This window comes from Haliotis rufescens, unplaced genomic scaffold (genome assembly GCF_023055435.1).
Source record: "Haliotis rufescens isolate VD_foot unplaced genomic scaffold, xgHalRufe1.0.p SCAF_4, whole genome shotgun sequence".
NCBI classification, from domain to species: domain Eukaryota; kingdom Metazoa; phylum Mollusca; class Gastropoda; order Lepetellida; family Haliotidae; genus Haliotis; species Haliotis rufescens.
The window spans coordinates 30922427-30942349 of record NW_025964112.1 but is presented as its reverse complement, the minus strand read 5'-3'; the positions used below and the strand labels follow the sequence as shown (position 1 = coordinate 30942349).

The 19923-nt window shown below is 41.0% G+C and overlaps 1 protein-coding gene across 3 annotated transcripts in view; it reads left to right on the top strand.

Moving 5' to 3' along the window:
* Nucleotides 1–1382: 1382 nt before the first annotated feature.
* LOC124149543 (vesicle-fusing ATPase-like) overlaps nucleotides 1383–19923 on the top strand; it is a 67442-nt gene continuing 48901 nt past the window's right edge. The window contains exons 1-5 of one of the 3 annotated variants that reach the window (XM_046521219.2): nucleotides 1383–1581; nucleotides 9297–9382; nucleotides 10385–10484; nucleotides 11445–11563; nucleotides 17022–17164. In XM_046521219.2, coding sequence (XP_046377175.1) covers nucleotides 1573–1581; nucleotides 9297–9382; nucleotides 10385–10484; nucleotides 11445–11563; nucleotides 17022–17164 — 457 coding nt within the window. In that variant the 5' untranslated portion in view covers nucleotides 1383–1572. Of the gene's footprint in view, nucleotides 1582–6513; nucleotides 6715–8354; nucleotides 8468–9296; nucleotides 9383–10384; nucleotides 10485–11444; nucleotides 11564–17021; nucleotides 17165–19923 lie in introns of those variants that run through there. The other 2 variants (XM_046521218.2, XM_046521220.2) reach the window with 2 other exon arrangements.

The following is a 19923-nucleotide window of genomic DNA, read 5'->3' as shown; positions in this document are numbered from 1 at the left end:
CGTTTTGCCAGAAGACCAGTGCCACGTAACATCTTGACACAAGGTCACCTGACTGAACGTCGGCAGTGCTGCTGACAGAGAATGAGACGGTGACGCGAAGGAGGGCCGTTCTGTTCTCAGATGAATCCCGCTTTCTACTCCGACGTGCCGATGGACGTGCACGTGCCTACAGACGCCTGAACAAACGATAAGACCCAAATTCTGTGCAGCAGGTGGGTCGATTTATTGGTGGAAGCGTCATGGTGTGGGCAGGTATCCATAATGGCGGCCGGACGGCTCTTGTGCATTGAGACGAGATCTTGCAACGCCACGTCGCCCCGTTCATTAATGCCAACGGTGGATTATTTCCAACAAGAAAACACCCGACCTCATATCACGAGTAATGGTTAATGGTTAAAAATAACAAACAACACACAACGTTGTGGGTTTCGATTCAGCAACTTCTGCATGTCTCCATGTGCAGATCTGCTTCATTATAAAATAACATTACAACACTGTAGCTATATATTACTTTGAAAAGATTAATTATAAAAATATATTAATAATTTTACAACTGTAGATATACCAATGTCAATAGGATCATGTATACCACTATGACTGTGTCAACTTCCTACCCCATGTTCCTTGTAAACAATAACAAATGTTTCAGGAAGTCATTGTTGTGAAAACATATTACTAATGTGTTTTCTAATTTTATATTACATAAATATTTAAACTGAAATGTGCCATGTATTCTCATACCTGATTCTGAAGGTACCACATGAAAATTACAATTTGTTTTATCTTCTGAGTTCATGCATCAACAGGTAGGTATGCTACAAAATTTATTTGCGCCATGTTGATCCTCTGGATCAAAGTTTTCTTGTTGCAATACACATGGCTATTGTCTTTCCCCTTCTTCTGGCAGCCATTTTGCAACCTATCCAAGGGTGCATTTTACGTGTTTAATTTCGGGGACAAGCTGCCCTTATAGTTATCCTTGATTAATACTAGTTAACTCTGGTTGAAACTAGTCAACCCTAGTTGCCAGAAATGTGGTAACCTCGGACAGAGACCATATACCGATATCATCTCTGTCTCGGATGACTCAGGTCACTCACATTTTAATAATCGAACGCACGTACCGATTCACAAACACATACCTATTTGGCAGAGATTTCTTATGAATGGGGAAAGGGAGTGTCGCTTTCTCTACGGAGTTATAAACCGCCTTGTAGGCAATTATAATTAACACAAGTACAACATTTGGCGAAGTAGTTAAGGTTTGTTTCAGGCGAGATGGAACAGAGGTGAATGAGTGGTGTCACTTCTCTGTGGAGTGGATGACGGAGTTCTTCTATAAATAGAACTCGCCTCAATCGATTCAAATAATAATATTTGGTCAGCAAGAGCGGTTTCGTATAAAGCTGTGTGTTGTGCTGTTTTGAGGTTAAGCTTTCGAACGTACATTTTACGGACGTATACTACACCGAGGACGTTGCCATTAAGCTCGAGCATTTAAGTTATTCGTTCACACGATATCAGTTATCACATTTCCTTCTGATGTTCTGATGCGAGTTGGAAGAAGATACTATGGCTCAGGTAGGCGTAGAATAATTTCAGAGGATTTTATCATATACCTGTCAATTATATCAAGCAGTTTTTATTTGCGACAGAACCACCATAGAGACAGTCACATTACACGGGGTGTAATAACCTGACCCGTATTGCACCGGCCGGGCTGACATGGCATGTGGATGCATCTTCAACGCCCGATCGATATCAGCCCGGGTGGTAAGAAATTGGAGTTACGTCCCTTATTATAATGCGTCGTCTGCTGGTCTCAGACCATAGGTACCTGAAGCGGAAGTAAAATAGAATATAGTGCCCTGTTTAAATTGGCTCTTCAGTGTGACAATAGTTTTAGAGTGACCTGTTGACTCCAGCTTCCCATGATTTGACCCCATGTTCAAGGCCGTTGTGTGTGTTTCGGATCAAAACTTCCGGTGACCATTGTTGACAGAGGCGTGGCCGTCGACCGGCGTAATAAAACCTATATATATATATATATAAGAAAAAAGGAGATCGTTCTGACCCAAACTTTTACGGTCCAATTACTATTCTCACCTGTTTCGGGAACTATTTACGAGTATACTTAGTGAAAGACTTACTAAATGTATTGAAAACCATAGAATTATAAGTGAAGCACAACCCGGATTTCGCAAGGACCACTAAATCATGGATAATATATTCTTTTTCCACATACTGATCAATATCCTTAAACAATCAAACAAAAGTTGTTCTGCGCATTTATCGACTTCTCAAAAGCGTTTGACAAAGTCTGGAGAGTCGGCCTATGGCATACATTACAAAAACAAGGTGTTCGTGGAAAATCTTTGAATGTTATTAAAAATATGTACCGATATATTAAATCATGCGTTTGCTAAAAAACAACCTGTCTGGCTATTTTGTATACGCTTCCGGCGTACGACAAGGTGAAAACTTATTTAAACGACTTGGAAAATTACCTATCCGCGGATAACTGTAACGGTGTAAAGCTTGACATTCCAGAAGAACATTCTGCTACAATTTTACAATTCCTTATTATCCTGTACTCTGACGACACAGTCCTATTTGCTGACAACGCACCTGAACTTCAAAAGTCCCTTGATTCATTTCACAAATATTGGAAATTAGAGGTAAACACCTGTAAAACTAAAATATTAATATGTGGATCAGGTACCAAAATACCCCAGGATTTGAAGTTTCATTTTGACTCTGTTGATTTAAAAATTGTAAATAGTTATGTCTATCTTGGTATTTTATTCCATCGAAACCGTCGTTTTGTATGTGCAATTGAAAATATTGCTGATAGAGCTTTAAAAGCCATGTTTTGTTTATTTAAAAAGAGCACGGAATTTAAATTTACCTGTTGATTGTCTTCTCAAAGTCTTTGGCGTACTAATCTTGCCTATTTAAACCTATGGTTGTGAAACTTGGGGATACGAAAATCAGTCAGTATTGGAAAGAGTACATTTGAAATTCATTAAACTTGCCTTCAATCTTAATTTAATCGATACAGCCGATGTCATCCTCTATCGTATAATGGGTAGTTTTCTCAGCAGGATAAAGCAACCAGTCAGCACTGCGCCGGACACTCTTCTTCCCAGAGTCTCATGCGACCTTTGTCATTCGTATATCCATTTAGAATTAACCATCGGGAATCTGGAGAAACTACTGGCATAATTGATATCACTAAAAAAAGGAATAGTCCAATAAACTGAAAATCAGTTTCTAACCGTGACGTAGCATTTTACAAGTTTTGACAACTTTAAATGTAAATTGCGAACCATTTAGCCAAAGACGTATATACTTCTTTGATAAGCTTAGCCGGATTAATTAGCTGTACTTGTAGACTTGTGCGGCTTGGAACCTTTTCTCCCAATTAAAATCTTGGATTTGGCCAAAATATGTCCGAATTGTTACCTTGTTTCGTTTTGTCGCTGTTTGCACATATGACTGCACTTTGTAACGTTAAGACAGGGAAGGCAGACTCTAAACAAACGTGGCGTCACACAGACAAGGGTTAGAGTAGCGTCTGTATGATAAAGGGCAGTTCCCTAGCGGAAAGACCGTTGCATTGCCGTGAAAGTCAAGTAGAAACAATTTGTGTCGGCAATTGTTGTTTTGCCTATATGGAGCTACGCCACTGTATAAGAAACAGGTTTCAGTTGGAACTATATTGACAATTGTCACTTTCTGACTGACACATATCTTGCCTTCTGATATATATATATATATATATGTTTAGTTCTAGAAAAGCAAACTATTACACTACATTTAAGACTACTATTATATTAGAACCTTATCTATTAAGTGTAAATTTACATAAGTTTAGACCAGCTCTTTCTCGATTCCGTTGTGGCTCACATGATCTATCTATTGAAACAGGCAGATATGAAGGTATTGCAAGAGAACACAGACTTTGTAGGATTTGTAAAACTGATTGTACTGAAGATGAATATCACTTTTTATGTTTATGTCCAGTGTATGAAGATTTAAGAGCAAAATATCTAAATAACTATTTCTACCGCAACCCAAACGGTAACAAATTTTGTAAATTAATGACTTGTGATTGTACAGAAACTATTAGAAATCTATCAATGTTCATTTATCATGCCATGAAACTAAGAAAATGTATGAATTTGTAACACGCCCCACACATTGTACTATAGGCCTTTGGCCTCATAAGTACCATGAATAAAGATTGATTGATATATATCAATGCGCACATTCCAGGAAAACTTGCAATGTTTAGGGAATGTTTGTGAGAGATGGGAAGAATGTTTTCGAGCACAAAATTATAGAATGACATTATATGATAAAGAGGTTATCACGCTTTTTTGTTTGGGGATGGCGAATATCCTGTATTAGGAATAAACACCATATATTTAGCTCACCAAGGCTTACTAAATACAATGTTTACTCCTAATAATGGATATTTACCATTCCCAAACAGACTCGCGTGAAGACCTCTGTATATTATGGGTCCGGTGTTTCAGTAACATCCCTATCCTGTTTCAGGCGCCTAGCTGTGGTCCAGATCGATACTTTTCGGTTTAAGTGACAAGTGGCAGGTTGATCCGCACGCAACAGGAGAACAGCCTAAGGCCGATATTAATTATGGTGGAGTGTCATGTGAATGTAGATAGTAAAGAAGGAAAATAATTGTTCATGCAGGTAGAATGCGTTGCTAACAATTTATCCGTTCACTGACAGTGAGAATGCGTTACTAATCAATGAATCCGTTCAGGTAGAATGCGCTAATAACCAAATCTATCATTAATGTGGAAATTACTTGATTCTCATTGGTAAATCAGAGGTTATAAATATAAATCACAATAAACCCCTCTGGCTGAAACAGCCGAATTGACGCATTTAGAGTCCTTAAACCTACATTGTAGGCACAACAGACGCACGCATCACCGTGGAAGCTAATATTTATGGAAAATGTAGTACTTCATTTTCAGCCATTGTCAGTAGGCATTTGATTTTAAGTATTGATATGTACCATAATAAGTTACAAAATGCAAAGTTAAGGTTGCTACAATATTCAAAGGATGTGTGGTCATACATGTTGTGCAGAAAACGCAAAAGAAATCTGAAAAGAGATGGTATTGGGGACAACAGAGTACTCGAAATTTGGTGCTTTTCTAGATGTACAACTTGCTTTGACGTCATATCTTTTGCGTCCTTACACCCTTAACAAAATAGGTACACTGCGGGTGTTTTCAAATCCAACTATAACCATCAGGGGTATTTCCAAATGACAGTATCCAAAGAGCTCCCACCATTCTTTTTGTCGGTCTGTATAGACTGAAGAAATTAATTAACATGCGACCTTTGTAATATTCAAATCTTCATAGATCACATATAACAAATCAGAAATGGGTATCGATATTGCCTCAAAGGTTTATTTCCGCTATCCTTTACCTCTTGTCACGCTCCCGTGGTCTAGTGGTAGAGCGTCCGCCCGGAGAGCGGAGGTTCCGGGGTTCGATCCCCGGCCGCGTCATACCAAAAGACGTTTAAAGATGGTACTTGTTGTTACCCTGTCTGGCGCTCGGCATTAAGGGGCTAAAAAAGGACTGGTCGATCGGAGTCAGTATACTGTGTCTGAGAGGGATATTCATGTTAAACTGCGGCATGGTATCTCAGTGAGCTAGCACTATAAATCGGCATCAGCCCGGACTGGTACAAGCAGCCACACAAACACACACACGTACATGCACGTCGCTATATAAGTGCAATAATCTTGGACGCGACGTAAACCCTATTTCACCTCACCTCATCTCACCTCACCTCACCCCACGCTAAGCTGTGTTTAACAGCAAATCGACAGGTGCAGGCTAAAACGGCACCTCGGCAAAACGGCGCCGCATTTGGCGAAAACGGCTACACGCCAGTGTGAGACACCCAGATAGCAGTCAGACGTTGGCCCAACGTCATTTTGACCGGCGGCCCAACGTTGGCCCAACGTTGGCTAAATATCGTTGTCCCAACGTTGGGCCAACGTTGGGCCACCGGTCAAAATGACGTTGTGCCAGAAGCCAGAAACCAGAGCCTAGTGCCCAATGAAAGATAAGACTTTTATAGTCAGTTAACTCCCTTGCCTCGGGGAGATGTCTTTTCGTCTAAATATATATTTCTTCCTTTCTCTTATTTTTGTCTGCTAAGCCTCTGCTATTAGCCGAAACCTCTTTTATTTTTTAATATTAGCCATAATCTACTGTTGCAAGTTGTAATGTACCATATAATAAGCTATTTGGCATCCGGGTATAGGCAGTTATAAGAACACCAATATCTATTTCGTGAATTAGTTAACATTTGATTCAGGCGTAGTGGGACTGAGGCGCGTTAGTCATGTAAGTGGTGTCACTTCGATGCTGGCAGTCCTGACGTGGAGTTGATGACGGAGTTTTTCTATAAATAGATTCTCGGTCTACACGACTCAATCGATTCATATTGGTCAGCAAGAATTGTTTCGTATAAAGCTGTCTGTAGTGCTTTTTGGAGTTCAGATTTCCAACATACGTCGTGCGAGACGTACACTCCACCGCGGACGTTACCTAGCTGATTATCTTTACGAAAACGACAGCATTAGTTATCGTTCAAACGAAGTCACATTTCCTATGATGCGAGTTGGAGTTACCGCCCTTTGATAACATGGCTATGGTAGGCGTACTGTGATTTAGAGAATTACATTGACCGATTTACATTTTGCTGTGTGTAAAATAAGGCCAACATCAGTAATTTAGTATCACGGTGGCAATGTGCGGATATTGTTTCTAACTATTGAGTGGCACAAGCATGTAACACTTGAGAGCGGTTACATCTTTCGCAACCTTAGGGACGAAACGAAAAATATGTCTGTGCTGCCATGTTTAATACATTTTACTCGAGCAGTTTAGGCTACACGACAGGTTATTAGAGCAGTTTAGGCTACACGACAGGTTATTAGAGCAGTTTAGGCTACACGACATGTTATTAGAGCAGTTTAGGCTACACGACGGGTTATTAGAGCAGTTTACACCTACAGTCATCAGTGAGGCTTTTTCGGTCACAATGATGAGCAAAGACTAACACTAAGAGCAACACTAGGCTTTCATTCGCCTGCAAAAGGAGATATTTTTTCATGAGAATCAGTAATCAGGCCATGTCAGGCTTTTCAATGTTTTGTTAAGACTTTCTATTGCATTAGGTAGCTCATCCACCCGATTCAATATTAGTAGGAATAAATACATATATTGACATATAGTTCTTCCATAGTTCACATGGTCATACTTCTTTCTTTGATGGGTGATAGATATATATTGCTTTCTTGAATAATGTGAGGTTAACGGTAGATCAAAACAATATGAGCCAGATGAAAGCAAATTGTGCATATATATATGACTTCTACCAAGTTTAGGAATGGGTCAGGGCTGTGTACAAGATTGCGTTGCATCACCTGTATGCCTATTCCAGTGCTGTAGCCACACGGTGTGTGTGTGTGTCAGGACGAAGACATGGGTTCAATTCCGACATGAATACAATGTGTGAAGCCCATTTCTGAAATTCTGGTGTCTTCTGGCGAGATACTGCTAGAATAATGCTAAAAGCAGTGTTAAACCATATTCACTCACTTAGCTGTATGACTCTGATCCTTATTAAATACATGTGTAACCCTGTGACTATAGTGAACCAGCGAGATGATGATATCGTTTTATAAATAAATCAAGACAAAATTCTGCAATCTGTTTAGATGAATCTACTTGTTGCTGACCTCCATAATCAAGCCATAGTGTTATCATTTAATGATCTTAGGATTATTCTAAACCAGTTAACATTCGAAGGTAAAATAACAACAAAACATCAGTATGTCACCAGGGGTGTTGAATTACTATGACCTACTTGCCCAACCCAATGAAAATTAAGTACTGGTCAAGTGGGAAAATATGATTTAGTTGCCCCCGGACAAGTATGAAAATTGGTGGTATCAACTTTGAAACTTATGTAGCCGGGAGGTGGTGCTAACTCTGAATGAGTTATAGCCACATAAGTACCACCCACTTATAACCCCCTTAGATTCATTCTATACATATATACATACATGTTCATCTATTATCACCATCACTTCATTCTGTGTTCATTATATGTTCATTATATGTTGTCCTTGTCTGCAGTTGAATGTCAGCCAACTAACACCAACCTGATACCCTTTTGCAGCCTCTGTAATTTCTCCAGCTTCACCTGGACTTCCCCCTATCTATTTTTAGATATGTCCACCACTTTATGTGACTGAAGCATCTTGACTTCCTTTAATATCTGTCAGATGCTACCTTTCTTTTGATTGGCCCTTTGGTCCACTTCTTTAACTTCCTTTCTCACCTGCCCTCCTCATGCATTCTGCATGAACTCTTTATGGAGGGAGGATTCTTCTTTACAGGTGAGAAACATTTCAATATTCTTATCTCTTTCCATCCTGCTTTGGGAACAAATATATTCATAGAAAGGGTATCACAGCTTATCATTAAAGTAAAATATATTTAATTGCATAATTATTTAATTTGTTATATCTAAATATTTGCCAGCTCACACATTTTGTGTTACATTAATTGAGCACATGGTCTTCAACCATGTGCTCCCCAACATATCCCTATAAATTAATCTGTTTCCTTTTGGCTTAAATTAAATTATAACATATTCTGCATGAACTCTTTATGGAGGGAGGACTCTTGTTTACAGCTTCCCTCCCACCATCTACTACAAAAGAATAAATATCATCATCATCTTCAAGAACTGCCTCATGTTTTGACTAGCAGCCCAGTGGCTGGACACATCACACCACGCCCGGCTACACTTAGAAGATGCATTGTGTGTTTGTCAACTGCAGATGAAGTACCTGACTAGTCATTTTCCTATTCTGCACATCTCCCATTAGCTGTTGCTTCGGTTAAAGTGTTGTTGTCAGCTTGGGGGAAATAAATGGGTTATTGATCCGTTCATATATTTCCATAGTGCCAACAACCTTGCATGATGATCTCATAAATGAGAGAGTAAGCCTAAGAGATGATGACAGAGTAGATGAATATTGTGGAAGTGTTACCATGGTTACAAGTGTATGTGGAAGGAAAGGATATCTGATGAACGTCTATGATGATCCACAAGTTATTCTGTTGATTAAGGCTAGACATGTTATTTTGTCATCTTTTTTTCTTAAGCAGAGTTGAAACATTTTGCGTATATGTATATTGACTTTCCTCCTGTCTATACAGATGTTCAAGTCAGTCAAGTGTCCCAACGAGGAGCTGTCTCTCAGTCACTGTGCCATAACAAGCCCCAGTGACTTCCAAAATGGCCAGTGAGTATACACTTGAGTCAACAGATTCATCATGATGTATGAAGATTGTATCAGTTATAGATACAGTCTACAATTATATTCATCAATCTAGTAAATTATTCATTCAGACCTATAAAGAATTTGTTTGTTGACTTGAATGATCCTTGCCAGAACATGGTTTTGTGGCCTGACTGGTACTTACAATTTTTTATTACAATTTCTCAATATAAGTAAAACAATGAAGTTAAATCTTAAATTAGCTTGATGTCTTGGGGACCAGTGAATCATGTTGTTTGTAGTTGGAGGCAACCGATGAGGTGTTGGTTTTAGAGTATAGATGTTGATGTTGTAGTACCATTGATCATTGTTCCTAGTGGACTGGCAACTCTAACAATTACCATTCCCCGGTAATTTATGTCAGTCCCAACTTTAACATGTTTAAACAATTAAAAAACGTATGAAAATTACCTGCTTTTAAATCTTTCAACATCATGTTCATTTCATCTCTGAAGTAACTTTATTAGATCTGCACATCATTCACACAAAGTTCAGTCACAATTTTCTTCTTTTTTTTTTTTACATTTCGAGACAAAGTCGCTACAAATATATATTTAATCTTGAAGCAAAGCAAAATGTTATTCCCTTGCACTAAAAATAGACAAGGGGAAACCCTGATGGTAACAGACAAGCTGACTTAGTTAGAAAAATATACTTTTATGAATATTGCCGATGTTATATTCAACAACAATGATTTATAAGGTACATTATTTGCTGGGCCACAGGGACTGGCAGTCACATGAATTATCATTCCAAGCCTCAATGTACCTGTAAAAATCTGGTAATTACCGGTAAGGGGGAACACTGGTGATACAGATTGCAGCTATTCAGTCTTTTAGAAACTGTTTATTGATTGTGGTGAGTCAAATTCAGCAAAGCTTATGTATAGAAATCAAAAGTAAATAATTTCGATTTTTAAAAAAAGCATCACAGTATCATCTGATGTTTGATTGGTGTTTTCTTCAGACACATACAGGTGACAGTTTCGCCACATGCTCAATTCCTGTTCACTGCCATGCCAGATCCCATCATCAGCCCTGGCAGGATTGGCTTCAATGCCATGCACGTAAGTTGGTAGTTATTATCTGTGTTTTGGGGGATGTGTTTAGCTTACCAGGACCAAGGTCCAAGTGCCCTTATTGCATGCTGCATTGTCTTTCTGCCTTTGGTTACCTTCCTCCCTTTGAACTGTCTGGAGGGATGAGCCCGCACTTTAATGAGCATGCAGTGTCATGATGATCAACTCACAGTTATCGGAGGCTAGCTGAAACCCAATCTTCTCGAGGCAAGGAAGTTAACTGATTATAAAAGTCCAGTTTCCACCCTTGCCTAACTTGGCTAGAATTCCGGAGTTACATTTTGGCTGGACTAACTAGTCTATGCATAGTCCAATCAAGATCGAGTAACAATCTAGACATCTGGTTTGTGAACAACATGGATTTCAATGTGCAGACTTGGTCGACTGCTGGATTTGAAAAGAATGTGTACTGTCCACTGGGTGTCAACAGATATTTTCCGTATCTTTTCATGTTTTTACTTTTGTGCTCAGATGATTTGATTGAGCCATGAAATTCCAGCCTAGTTCGGCAAGGGTGGAAACAGGTTTTTATAGTCAGTTAACTCCCTTGCCTCGGGATGATGGTGAAAACCAGGCTGTGACATGGATAGAATGATGGCTTATTTCTCATCCAAATAAATGCTTGTTCGGACATTTATTAAGTACGAGTGCACTGACAAAATATTGACGTTGATCTGTAACAGAATCTCTGTAGAAATATTACTGTAAAGTGCATCCAGGAGTTTTCCTAAACCAGGACCATATCTTAGGATATTCTTGTGTAGGGGAAATATTTTGACAGCTCTTGCTTCTGGTTTTGTCAATCACCTGCTTTTGTCTTACCTCTTATTTTACTTCACATATTAAAACACAGATAGACATATTTTCTTAATATATGGTCTTCAAAACAGACCTGGACCCTCAACATTGAAACTGCAAGTACCCATTTATGGGTTTGTGTGTTTGCAGAGGAAGTGGGCCAGCATCACCCTGAACGCAGACCTGCCTGTGGAGGTGGTGAAGCTGGACACCCGCAGGGAGACAGTCGGATCCATTGTGCTGGAGATCGACTTCCTCAACAAGAAAAAGTAAGTGCCCATAATACAGGCTCTGGTGCTGTGCTGTTTGTTGCAAGTATAGAGCAGCTTACCCAAGGCTTTGGGAAAAAGGCTTTGGCCTCTGGACTATTTCAGATTATTTTAAAGCTATACAATGCCCAAGGATACTGGTGGTCTGTTTCAACCAGTGTTCAAATAGACTTCGGCCCATAGACCGGAGGCCGACAGGTATGTTCTCGGGCTGATAGTTTTCAATTTCAGCTTGCCCTTATGGTCTGCAGTTTATTTTAACCTGTAAACTTTGTAAATGATTCATAACACTGAGATTGCTTAGTGAAACAGGGTCCATCTTCAAAGTATTTCACTTGTTAACGCTTTTAACACCGCAGGCCGGTCTACTGGCCACACAGTAGCCATGTCAAAATAATAAACTCAACAACAAAAGTTCCTGTGACACCAATATTTTAGTGTATTTTTCAAACAAGTAAAGTTTGGTTTTCAATATTGTAGTACATGTATGGAATCTTGTCACAAAAACTGCTACAGAAAAGCATGCATTCCATGCAAAAGTGCCCCATACCCAAGAATGGGTATGAAAACGTGCGTTAACAGGATTCCATATGCATTGTTTAGCAATGTGCTGACAACAACCACTCAGAAAAACAACAAAATTCCGCAATTATTCAACATTACGAAATGCCACACCTGTCCGAAAATGAGCTTCTGCGAGCCATTGGTATGCTTGAAGCAGGATCAAGTCAACGTGATGTTGCAAGACAATTAAACGTCAACAGAAACACCATTTGGTCTTTATGGCAACGTTGGCAACAGACGAATGCAGTCAAAGACCATCCTCGGAATGGCAGGCCACGCGTAACCAATTATCAACAAGACAACTGGATTCCAACAACACACCTACGAAATCGATTCCAGCCAGCAACAGTGACTGCAAGAAGCATCCCTGGCCTTCGACGAATATCTTCACAAACCGTACGTCGTCGCCTCAGATGTGCAGGGATTGTCGCCAGAAGCTCCGCCAGACGTCCCATGTTGACAGGTAACCACTGTCAAACACGTCTACAGTGGTGCAGACAGGCGCTACGCGGGACGGCCATGCAGTGGGGACAAGTTCTATTCACTGACGAGTCTCGTTTTCACCTCAGCCACAGCGATGGACGGATTTGAGTGTACCAACGTCGAGGTGAAAGTTACGTCAATCATAGTGTCATGGAAGAAGTTCGGGGACGGCAGCGTTACGGTATGGGTTGGGATTACAGCAAGAGAGAGGACCCGTTTGATAGTGTAAAGGGAAATCTCAATGGACAGCGCTACTGCGACGAGATCATCAGCCCTGTTGTTCTACAGTTTTTGCGTTGTCATGACCAAGGCATTCGCTTTCAACATGGACAACGCCCGGCCTCATATTGCTCGACTTGTTCAGGATTCTCTTCAACAAAACAACGTGAATGTCATCCCCTGGCTGGCTCGCTTCCCTGATCTCTCAATAATCGAGCACATGTGGGATGAGATGGATCGGCGCCTTCAACGTCAACCATGTGTTCCACAGACACTCCAGGAACTTTGAAACATGCTCCAGCAGATATGGACAGATATCGCACAGGACTTTGTGTGATGCCTGGTCCATTCCATGAGACGAAGATGTGTTGCTTGCATCGCAACCAGAGGTGAACACACACCAAAAAAGTAATCTGGGACACATGCTTCGACAACAGGTCCATATCGACCATGTCAAAGAGCAATATCAAGACGTTTCAAGCAAATCGTATATAATTTAAATAAAGTAATAAATAATATCAAAAACATATTTTAAAAAATGGCAAGCTAATATCTAAGTTACAAATTCCATCATCATGTAATGTAAGTCAAATGACATCTCAACCTCGATTTTTAGGCTTGGACACGATGTTTAATGCCAAAATGAGAAATCCTTATCACAGGTCCTAACCTGGCACGATATGTCCACAAAATTCCATATTTTAATCGTAAGTCACGATTTCCTGTTTATAATGTGCAAAATAACACGATTTATCCAAAGACTTTCATCTAAATTTGAAATATATTATACAAGAGGAGGGCACCCATTGCTGTAAATTAATTAGCTGCCTTGGTCATGCCTTGGACCAATCACAATCCTTTTATTAGATTATGGCAATAGCATCATTACAAACCAATTTCTGTCCCATAAGATCGCATGTTCAACTCCAAATACACTAATAGCAAGGTTACTGTAATGTTTTTGATGTTCAGAACTTTCTTACGATACCAAACATCAAAAGAATCTTTGCACATGTTATTTATACAAAGTTTCCAAACTGGAGGTATTTCCCTGTATTTTTACATTTCACTGAGCGGAAAGATACTATTTTCAGGAAATATGTTATGATAGATCATACTTAAGATTCTTTTTATCATCATTTTCAGATTACTTTAACAATGAAATAAGTTATTCTATAGCTCTATTATGAAATCTTAAACATGTTAAAATTGCCGAAAATCACCATAATTTTCGCTTCCTAGGTGCTTAATCTGGACGATATGAATACTTAATTTCTTTTATCAAAAGCAAACTTAATTAAGTTATAAATGCATTATCGATATAATGTGATGAACATAACTTTCATATTTATAACAGTAGGATTAGACCTTTCAAATGGTGTATGTTATGTATTAGTGCTCAAAGATGTTTTACAAGCTGATAATTTCCTTGATAAATGTAGGCTTCATCTATCACCCTTGAGTCTTTTGGAACTCACATGGTAGCAGTAGAGCTTCTGGTTGACTGGTTGTGTTTTGTAATTTTTGTCATGTTGCAAGAGTGTTTGGGCCTCCAGTTTTTCCACTGGGCATACAGCTCCTGAAATGTGCTGGCCCTTAAGGCTCTCAGTTTCAACTGCTGAGTTTCAGACACTGGTTCCAACACCAACAATAGCAAATTTTCAAACTTATCCTATCTCACACTCTGCATCTCTTCTTATTCTTCGATCCGGGTGTGGAAACATCCTAGAACAAAGTTTCTAGCTTCAAAAAACACTAATCACCCCAACACATCCCATACATCACCAAATCACAACTGTGATCATGGGTCACTCACCACTGCATTCCCGTGCGACACGACCCCTGCAATCTGATCACCTGACATATCCAGCACCCTCATTCTCAATTCTATCGCCTGAATGTCAAGGTGTCACTTACACAGAGATTAGGTTTTTTTGGTTATTTTTAACAAGTTAAATTAAACCACTTCCAGATAAGACTTTTGAACTCATTGCATTCAAGATAGTCTTTCTCCTCACTCTGGCTATGCGGCTCGTATTAGTTAGATTAATGCTTTCCCAATCTTCCACCCGCTCACCTCTGTCTTTTGCAGGGCAGTGTAAGGAGTTGATTGACCCATGTGAAAAACAGGTCTACGTCAGTAAAAGCCAACACCGGTGCGGCCATTTGTTTAAATGTTTCCGATCTTCTACCTGCTCACCTCTGTCTTGTGCATGTGATGTCTCAGTAGCTGATTGAGGACCTGTGTAAAAAACAGGTATTGTCGATTGTTTCCTCTTCTCGTTGTTACCTTATTCAATCTCGACATGAGTTTGATTGGTTAATGAAACGAAAAAAGAGATGCCAAGCTGGTCCGCCTTACGTCCTTCAGAGCGTATGTGTGAGGTCTGTCTTGTACAACCTACTGGCCGGGGACAGGGTGTTTGTAACAAAACACCTCCTCCTATCCAGTGTGAGGTTTAAGTCGTTGCCGATTAGGTTTCGCCTGGCTCATGGTTAAAAAATTGTAAATTTTCTAATAAATTGTATCTTTATATACTTATCCTATCTCACACGCTAAATGACCACCTAACCATCCCTGCATCACAGTTACACCAGCCTGTACACTCTAGATTGAGAATGAGGGTGCTGGATATGTCAGGTGATCAGATCGCAGGGGTCGTGTCGCACGGGATTGCAGTGGTGCGTGACCCATGATCACAGTAGAGATTTGGTGATGTGTTGGGGTGATCAGTATTTTTTTGAAGCTGGAAACTTTGTTCTAGTATATTTCCACACCCAGATCAAAGAATAAGTAGAGATGCATAGTATTAGATAGGATAAGTATAAAAATATTCAATTTATTAGAAAATTTACAAATTTAGTCACCTCATTGAAAGTCTGGTTAGCTTATGGTGTGTTGTCATATTTTATGTCACTTGAAAAACTTTCACATTTTCAAAATTTCTCTTGATCCACAGTTTCTTTGCAAGAATGATGCCTGCAGTTTTGTGTGCACAGTATTATGATCTGGTCATATCTAAACATATCTACCATTATGTGGAAATTTATGTTTCGCCAATTAGTCAATTCTGCATAATGACTTGTTTTTGAAAATAATACTATCGCACGTTAGCCGTGTTCTGAAGTTCTGATCTGAGTGTCACCACAAGCTACTGCTCATTGTTTGCCAGATTTTATTTCCTCATGTAACAAAGTTTCACAATAAATATTGTGAAGGATTGTTGGGCTCTTGTTGCTATTTGCTATAACTTGAAGTTCCAGTTCTCCAGGTGTCACGTATAAGAAGCAGAACATGCAGAGTGGAATATCGGGGGTTCGATTGCTTCACGCATCATTCCGAAAAATGTTAAAAGATGGTACTTGTTGTTACCCTGTCTGGCGCTAGGCATTAAGGGTATAAAACAAGGACAGGTCAGCTCAGAGTCAGTATACTGTGTCTGAGTGCAGTATTTATGTTAAACTGCGGCATGGTATCTCAGTGGGCTAGTACTATAAAATCAACATTACTCCGAACTAGTACAAGCAGCTACACACACATGTATGCATGTTGCTATGTAAGTGCAATAATCTTTGACACGATGTTAAGCCTAATTTCACCTACATCACCTCTGATATGCATTCATGAAAGAAAAGACATTAACAATTGGTAAATAGTTGTTAATTGACCTATTGTCAATACAAATCAAGAACCTGGCAGACGATACTTGTATTTATAGAAATAGTAGGCTGATATTGAATGGTAATATTTGGCAATAAGGATTTTCCTTATGAATGTATGTTTGTCATCAGATTAATATTACTGTTTCATATTTTGAATATATTCCATCTATATGACGGCTGTCTGTAAATAATAGTCTGGACCAGACAATCCATTGATTAACATCATGAGCATCGATCTACGCAATTGGGATACAATGACATGCATCAAGCATGTCAGCGAACCTGACTCACCCAATCTCGTTAGTCGCCTCTTACGACAAGCGTAGTTGCCTTTTACGGCAAGCATGGATTGCTGAAGAACTATTCTCTACCTGCATCTTCATGGATACTGGGGTCATGCAATCTTGTTAATGTTGTGATAAGTATTTGCCTCAAAACCATTTTAGAATGTTGAATTCATCACTCTCCACTTGAATATGAAAATTCTCGTTTTTTATTATGTTTCTACATTCTTCAATCATTTTTGCAGTGCTTCATCAGAGTCATTTGACAGTGATAAGATGGCAGCAGAGTTCTGCATGAAGTTTGGCAGTCATGTTTTCACACAGGATCAGCCACTGGTTTTCAGCTATGAAAAAAAGTTGTTCTCTGTCCGAGTCAGAGAGCTGGAGGGTAGGCAAAATAGAGACATATGTTTTTTTAATATATATATATATATTTTACTTTTCCTGCATTACTCCTTGATGCATATTACTGCTTGTTCTTGACAGAGAAAGGAGCTGTGTGAAGGTCTTTGCTTGTAGAAGTTGCTCCAACTAGCTGAGAGGCCAACCCATCACGCAGCTCCCACGTGACCAAAGGAAGTGACGTCACGGATCCTCACATTACTCTTGTCACTTGCTGAGAGAAGACCTGTTTTTTGTTGTAACATAAACTGATTCAAACCCTCACATGTTTGCTATCTGAGTTAATGTATTTGTCTTTGTGTTGTGCCTACAGTTTGTATTTTGTACATTCTATGTTTGATAAACATGTGCATAACGTTATTAGACACTTACTGGCGTTTTCTCAAAAGAAAACATAATGCCAGGTGTCTTGTTGTTCCAAGTAGCCATCTTGAATATTTTACGTAGACAGCAGTTAGTGAACTGGTTTTTGTTTTATATTCTTTTGCTTGGTACCCCACAATTGGCGTAACCTCGCACGTATTGTTTGTTTTGTTGTATGTTGTCTTACGTTTGTCATAATATTTGTTTCATAAACCCACACAGTGGGATAAACAAATTATAGCATACATAATCTGGCGGGGACGCATTGTGATTTTACACTGCTTTGTTGCAGATATCATGCCCTCCTGCTCAAAGTGCCGGCGCATTATGTCGGCGTGGGATCCCCACCCCCTGTGCCTTAATTGTATGTCTCTATGTCTCAATGCCTCCAGGGTCACCAATTTAAAGACTGTTTACTGCTTTCACCCACAGCTTTCAGTCAGTACCACCATGTGTGTAAGTAACGCAGAACACAGCATGCCAGGAAACACCGGTGCACGATGTCCGAGATCGGCCATCTCGGAAGACTACCCCCCGACCTCAACTGCTACCTTGATGTCCGACCCCACGGTCGCAGTCTCTATCTTTATGGCGGCGACCACCTTGACGCCCAGCGTGGCGCTCACATACCAGACGGGGCCTATACTATCCTCCGGACAGACGCTTGATCTCCCACAGGCAACCCCGCCTACTGCACAGACGCCCATGATAGACGCCTCTCTCCTCCAGTACATTCAGTACTTACAGGCCAGAAGGCGAATCCCACCTGGGTTTTGATCAAGTCGCAGACTGGCTGGCAGGCAGACTTCCCAGTCCACTCTCTTCAAGTTGCGGACCACACTCACTCCTTAGATGAGGACATGCACCGCATGATGGGATCAAATCGCTCCACCTCAGTCCGAGTTTCCGACAGCGAACTCGCCTACGTGGAAACCGAGATTCGCCACACGCTCAAACCTATCTAACTGATGGCATCGTCTTCCAGGGCTACACTGCAGGACTTATCGGAGGACAACCCCCATAGGATTGACCATCTATCTAAGGTTATATCCTACCTCCAATGACAAGTGGAACAGATTCGCTCCAACATGTGCACCTCTCTGATCTAACTCACTACCACTAGATGCCTTGGGTACCTTGCCTTGTCGAATTGGGACCCAGAGTTCAAGAGAGACCTTTTGCGTCAACCTTGGTCCGGCTCTGACCTTTTTTAGTGGACAGATATACAAGACACACTCCCGGGTCTCAGCCTTTGTCCTTGATGAGACGGCTCTCAAGGCCCTGGCCAGGGTGTCACAGCCAGCCTTTGCTAAGGCGTCCCAGTCTGGCTCCTACCAGCCCCGACGCAACACTCTCCAGACTCGGGGGCAGGGCTCCACCTCAACCTCTCGGGGCAGAGGCAAGGGGAAAGGAAATTGCTCAGGCTCATACCAGTCCCGTCACAGCTACCCCAAAGGAGGTAAAGCCGACCGCAGGGACCTCCAGTGAATCGCCAGAGAGGCACGACTGGGACCTCCCACCCCCAGCTGTCCAAGTTGTTGACACCGCAGCAGGTGGGAGACTGACTCACTTCTTGCAGAATTGGGAGATCCTGGGGGACCCATACGTCACCAACGTCATCCGATACGGGTACAAGCTGACGCTTATAGACGACCTGCCACTTACGTCGTCACCCATAGTGGACACATACCCCCCACCCAACAGCAGCTAATGAGCCGGAACATCAGGGTGCTGCTAGATAAGAAAGCCATAGAGGTTGTTCACGCCCCAGCCATAACACCGGGCTTCTACTCACCTGTCTTCCTGGTCCCCTAGAAGGACTCGGACAAACACAGGATGATCCACAACCTTGCCGCTTTCAACAAACACTACCTGGCGCGCCCACCTTATTTCAGGATGACCACGCTCAGGCTACAGCGATCCCAGATCCTGGCACAGGAGGCGCTCATCACCCTGGATATCGAGGACGCCTACCTACATGTCCCTATACATCCCGACCACCGGAAATTCCTCCGCTTCATCTTCATGGGAGTCCATTATCAATAGGTGGTCCTCCCTTTGGAATTTCTTCGGCCCCATGGCTATTCACACGACTGCCTACTGGACCATCGAGACCCTGTCACTCTACTCCGCTACAGGGACTTCACCCTCAGGCTCCTACACCAGCTGGGGTGGAAGATCAACCTCAGGAAGTCAGAGTTGACACCCTCCAAGCGCCTTCAGTTAATTGGAGGCCTCTTCCAGACGGACCTCGATCTCATCTCTGTACCCAGAGACCAGTGGGAGCGCATGCAGGCGCACCTGACTCCAGCTCTCCACTTACCAAGCACTCTGCGTCAATGGCAAATCCTCCTGTGCCTCCTAACCTCAGCGCAGGACTTG